Genomic DNA, 6,419 nt, shown 5'->3' on the forward strand with positions numbered 1-6,419 from the left:
TTGCTCTATGAGAGTGCCCTGTCTGATGTGTAAGCATCATATTGGTGTCGACTAATAAATTTTTCCTCAACACTGCACTTAGCAAGTTATAGGACGCAATAAATTTGCAACCTTTCCCAAACAGATCGGAACTTTTCTAAAACTAGAAAATCCCGAAAATTACACGGGTTATTGCTTCCCCCGGACCTCAGCCACCCTTCTAGCAGATTCGGGAGCAAACTTAAAAATGCTTAAAAGACATGGCGGGTGGAATTCGGATCAGGTTGCGGAGGGATACATCGAAGAATCCGTAGAGAACAAAAGCAAGATTACCGACTGTATAACAGAAGCCATTAATTTAATCCCAAGCGAGCTAGTCCCTTCTACATCTAGAGATTCCTTGTTGTCGTCAGAGCTATCTTCTCATAATATGCCATCTTCACAAATTCTGAAAAATACCGTTAATATGCCAGGAAAAACAATTTCCTTCAGTATTCAAAACTGTACTAATTTTACTTTGAATATTAATTAAAGAAATGTTATATTATGCTACTGTTTTATTTCCTCGCAATCGAAATGAAAAGCAGAGCTTATAACTCGTGCAGAAAACCATTTAAGCCTCGACATTACTATCAGCCTAAAAGTCTCGGATAAAAATGGTTCGTTTTGTGCATTCGCTGTAAAATCTATGATTATTATGTTTTATTCAATACCTGTCCTTTGCCATTAAAAATAATGAATTGAACTGTTTCTTAACACCTTTAATAAACAATTTTATAACAAATAAGTGAATACAAATTTTGCGGAGATTTATTGAATGAGTCCTTAAAGAATTATTTCTTGTTGTTTGTATATATTATTTGCTTATAAAGTTATTATGTATTTGAATATCGATAAAAATGAAAAACGCCAACAAAAAAAAGGAAACATCACAAACACATCACAAGAACAGAACAATATAGTACGCTATGGTATAATACATCTAACGGAAGTTCTCATTAATGTATCTCTAGTTCACGGACTAGTAAAAAAGAAGGACTCCGCGCCGTGATATTAGCAAGTGAAGCACCTTTATGCTAGTGTGTGTGCGGTTACGGGGTATGCCAGATACACAATTTTTTCTCCTTTAAATAATCACAATTTACCGGCTTGTTTTGGTGCCTCACTGTGATGTAAGGTGAGTCCTTCTTATTTTACTCGTCCGTGCTCTAGTTACGGATGAACGTTGTGTTTAAATAATCTTTGATTATGGATACATTGCTGTCACTGTTTAATGACAAGATTTCATCTATCCATAGTTATGTCCAATATAGTTATAGTCTAATAATTTATGTCGACAGGTTATTGAAATGTAAGTAACACACCAGTCAGATATCAATAATCTATAATCTGTGTGTGTGAACTTCTCTTCTATAGTTTCTCAGTGGCAATGTCAATTTGTCAAACATAGCTGTCAAGTTTGAAAATAGAATTTCTTTGAAAGCTTTGTAACCGTTACATTTTAGACCAGTCGCAAAATATAGGGCTTTATTTTAATAACTGAATACTTATATAAAATGATATTTTGTTATTGTTGACAATTTTAATAATTGAGTTTTTCGATTGACTATTGCTTTTTCTTATATTGGAAAGTAATTATGGGTAGCAATAATAGCAAAAACGATACTGTTCCTGTGCAAAAAAACGATGTTGATATCACATCTGACCCTCGATCTCCAACTCCTGAAATCATTCGTACACCATTACAGGTAAATACACAAGTATTAATTGCATTAATAAAAAAAACGAACGCCGCATAATTTGCATAAATTATAAAGCACCTAACGGCAATTTGCAATCTCAATACTAATCAGTACATAAGTTTGTGTTGTTTATTGTGAAATAGAGTTAGAATATTGAACTTAATTACATTTTGAAATACTCCTTTAAAATAATGAAATAATAATTACTTGATAACTGCCCAGAGCATTATAATTTGAACTTAAAAAACTTAGTTAATTAATGATATGTATATCATTATATTCCTTGTTAACTTTTAGGAGAATTCCACTTCTTTTAACTTAAGGCTCATGAAATCATATTTAATTATAGTTTTTTGGTACTAATTTTGGGAATTGTTTCAGAGTAAGACTGGCAGTAAGCACAACATTACAAAAAATGCAGACTTACGAAAAACATTGGAGACTCAAAATAATGATGACAAATTAATTCATAATAATCCAATACTTTCTGCAGTTATTAAAAACCATTTACAATCTTATGACCCTAGATCCCCATCACAAGAGTTTGACAGAACACCAGTTATTATTGCATCAAAATTAACTCGAGAAGTAAGACTGGGTAAAATTGTGGATAGCTCTGGAAGTCCAAATCTACAAAATGATAGTATTGATAATAACAATGAAGATTTATCATTTAAAGTTAGCCCTGATATAATAATTCCAAAAAATCTTTGTACTGACTTTTATGACTTAAGTCTTGATGATAGCCTCAAAGACACTGAAAAGCCATTAGGTTCATCCACAGCTTCTAATGAGGCGATAGAAAATGACATATCAAATGATTCATGTTCACCAAAAAAGTTATTGCAAACAAATTTTGACTATGTTGACAATAAAGATGAAACTTTTGGAATCTGTACACCAAATGTGTGTGAGCAAGGAGGAAACGTTGACAAGCTTAAAAATATTCCTATATTTAAAATACTTGATACTGATCCACGCTCACCATCAATAGGCATAGATAGAACACCAATCATTGTATCTAAAGAAGAAAATAATACTGAAAATAAGGTGGAGGAAATGTCAGATGATTCTTTAATTAAAGTTTTACAGGATACCTTTGTAAAATCAATTCATGTAGATAAAATAGCTGAAGGTGAAATTAATATATTTAAAGATGATAATGCTGCACCTTCCAACACTACACCACTCAAAAGTAAATCTGATAGTGGATCTCGTACACCTTTGTCTTGTATGAAAAATAAAACAGATTCAAGTCATGGTAGATCAAAGTCCATTAGCACTTTGTATGATCCAAATTCTCGTAAAACTAGCAGTAGGATTCCAAGAAGAGCATCACATATTCCAAGGCTTAAATCATTATCTAAACCCAAGTATACATTAAATGCTAGTAGTTTGTCATTAAAAATATCAAAGACTGCAGCTATGAATGGTGGTGACTGTGAAAATACCCCACCTCACTCACACCGTGACCACTGGGACAAAGACAATAGCATTGTTCTATGAATATTTTCTGACTATTATGATTAAACTGGACCTAGTTATCAGATATATAAGGTTTTATTTTGTTTAAAATATTAATTTTAACATGAGGTAAATTACCATCCAATGAATGGTCAAGATATTGCTAATGCTTTAATGTGTAGCTTAATAGCTCATGTTTATTTTGTTAGACAGTATGTATGTTACAACTTTATGTTATGACAAAAATAAATATTTTTGACAATATGATAAATATATTCAATAATGATTTGGTGGTTTCTATTGTTTTAGTTAACTAATTGGTAAATAAAGTTGAAAGTATATTTATAGATGTTTTTATTATGTACCTTCATAGTTTACATCTATTTACCAACTTTAAAAAGTATTCATTAAAAACAAATTGAATAAGGGTGTTTTTGTCACATGAATGCATGTAAATTTGCTTCTATAGAGTGGGAATCTCCAGAAATGTGATGGAGATACAGTGTGGTGTTGCTGCTACTAGCTATCATGCAATCAGTTGAGAACATTGCCACTGTCACTTCGTTGCAATGGCATAGATAATGTGTATATATCATGAGTAGGACTGGACCCAAAACGGAGCACTGGGGTACTCCTGCCAGTATCTGGTCAATTCTTTAATTTGAAATATCCTATTAGTTAATTATGATTTTAACAGAATAAAGTATTGGTATGGGAGGAGTGTTTTAATGTTATATAGCAAGCCCTTATGCCAAACTTGGTCAAATCCAGAAATACAGATGAGCAGTATTCCTTATTTTCAATTGTATCTCGGATGACTTTGCATACTGTGTATCTGCTCAACTGTGCTGTGTTCTTGTCTAAACCCAAACTGGCAGTTATGTATAATGGATCTGTTCTGGAGCTCTGGTTAGAGTGACTTCAAATAATTTAGATGTTATTGGAAGTGAGTTAAAAGGTCTGTAGGAGTTTAAGTCATAGCTTGGCTTCCCTGGTTTCTGGATCAGGTTTATTGGGAAAAAACACATTGGCTAGATGCTCCGAAAAAGCATCTGCTTTTTCCTGCTTTAATCTAGCCCAACCATTCATTTCAACTCTAATAGGAAGTTTGTTCGCAAATAGTGATTCCAGATGTACCTACTTCCAATGCAGCTTCATTCCCTTTGGCTTTTGCGTTCTTCAGCGTTTTAATGAATTTATTGAATGCAGACGTATCATCTGGGTGTCTACTGCAATGCCAAACCCTACGTAATCTTCTCTTTTCCAATATAAGGTTTTTTATATCTGTAGAAACCATATTTTGTCTAGGGTTTTTGTGTTCCCTCTCAGGAGTGCATCTGTAGATGCTGTAGCATGCAGCCTGGATTGTAGTCATAAAGATCTTCGAAGCCTTGTCTATATCAGCCTCAGTCTTAAGGGCAATTTGGAGTTGTAATTCTTGAGTAACTATGTCTCGGAATGTCTCTCTGTGAATATTGTAGAGAGTGCTCTGCTTTTCTAATTAGTAGTATTGTGCTAACTGTTAAGATTACTGGTATTTGGTAAGAAGAACCATCCAAGCATGAGTCAATCCCAAAAACATCCGTAACAATCCCTTACTTATAAAAAAGTAAAATACATCTGGTAGTCTATTTAGATCTGTAGGTTCAATGTGTCGGTTCTGTTGTGAAGAAAGTTCTTATCAATACTTTTTTTTTAATTCTCTTCCTCGAGTAGTAACTAATCTCGAGCCCCATTGAAGATGCTTAGAGTTCCAGTCTCCTCCAGATATAAAACGACCCCCTAAACTTTTAAAGTATTTGGTGAACTGCTCTTCAATTATCTTGTGCTTTAGAGTGCTCTCCAAACTAATATACTGCTGACACATTAAAGTTTCTATCTGAGACTGAAACAGAAGTGGTCTGGATGTGGTCAATGCAAAATTTTGGCTGCTCATGATATAAGTAAGTAAGTATATCTTTATTTGGAACAAACACTACAAATACAGATAAACATTTACAAAATTTAATAACAAATAATATGAAAAACTTATCTAAGTAATTGCGAATATAATATACATGCCTAATCTACTTAAAACTAACATACATTAAGAACCAAGGAACAAAATTAAAGTAAGGCTTAAGTGTACAAAACACTGCAATGTTTTGTCCCAAAAAGGTTTTCTACTCAGCATATTAGTTGAGTATCGCCCAACACATGTCTAATGGTTGATTTAATAATAACTGCAGTTCCTCCATGAGCTTTTATTTTGAAATATTTTTTTAAATAGGATTTAAAAATAACTTATTTAAAGTAAAAACACATCCACATTCATGGTGTTAACATTATGCTTATCGCAGTTTCTAGGAAATTCGCTAATGTATCTATGAACATGCATATTGAAGATATTGATACCATTTGATAGCTCAAAAATCAAAGAAAACATATTTGGTTGAGGTTTGAATTGTTATGTGTGTGTGGAGGGGAGTACCTACATACCTATTTGGAGATATTATGGATGTATCAGTTTTTATTTAGAATATCTTGGACTTGGAGAACTCGCCCTTATGTTTCTGCCAGTTCTCCCTAAGATCTATGGATTGCTTACCTATACAAGATATCAGTATGATTTACAGAAAATATTGTATTTTATTATGTTATCCTTAGAATAATAAAGCTCAGAATGATAGTTTCATACATAGTTCCTGTCAATATAGAAGCAACATTAGAATTAATGTGTGCGTGAGCGTCACGTACTTACATTCGCCAACACGCAAACTGACACCAAAATAATGTTGCAAGTGAATAGATATTTCCCTAAAACAGTAAATTGTGAGATTTTGTAGATTATAATATTATGTAATAAGACAGAAGAAATAAAATATAAATTAATAATTTAATTAACAACACGTAAGGTAGGTACTTAGGTATAATTTTTGTTGCAACAATTTTTGCAAGTGAAAACCTCTTTAGCGGCGTTGAGCACTTTTCTTGGGATGTGCATAAAATGTTAAACTCGCGTCAGGACACGTGACCTGATCGAAATTTCGTAAGAAATTCATTGAAATTATGGATGAAAGTTGATTTTTCTGAGAGATAAACTTTTTATTGTAAAATAATTGTAAGTGTTAATTTTTTATGTACTTAATGTATATGGTCATTTTTGTGTACGATAGCGCAATAAATGAATACTGTATTCAACCACACAAATGCTAGTAACTTAGTTTCACTGCTCACTACGTCAATTTCGCGCGC

General features: G+C 32.7%; 2 protein-coding genes across 2 annotated transcripts in view; one reads left to right on the plus strand and one right to left on the minus strand.

Annotated features, from left to right (window-relative positions):
- The window catches only part of LOC126966343 (uncharacterized), a 109,343-nt gene that overhangs the window by 81,829 nt on the left and 21,095 nt on the right, over positions 1-6,419 (minus strand). The window lies entirely within an intron of this gene.
- LOC126966328 (uncharacterized) lies at positions 1,471-3,526 on the plus strand. The gene is made up of 2 exons (XM_050810317.1): positions 1,471-1,727; positions 2,103-3,526. The coding sequence occupies exons 1-2, from the start codon at positions 1,617-1,619 to the stop codon at positions 3,225-3,227; spliced, it is 1,236 nt and encodes a 411-aa protein (XP_050666274.1). The 5' UTR covers positions 1,471-1,616; the 3' UTR covers positions 3,228-3,526.

Source organism: Leptidea sinapis, chromosome 10 (genome assembly GCF_905404315.1).
Source record: "Leptidea sinapis chromosome 10, ilLepSina1.1, whole genome shotgun sequence".
NCBI lineage: Eukaryota > Metazoa > Arthropoda > Insecta > Lepidoptera > Pieridae > Leptidea > Leptidea sinapis.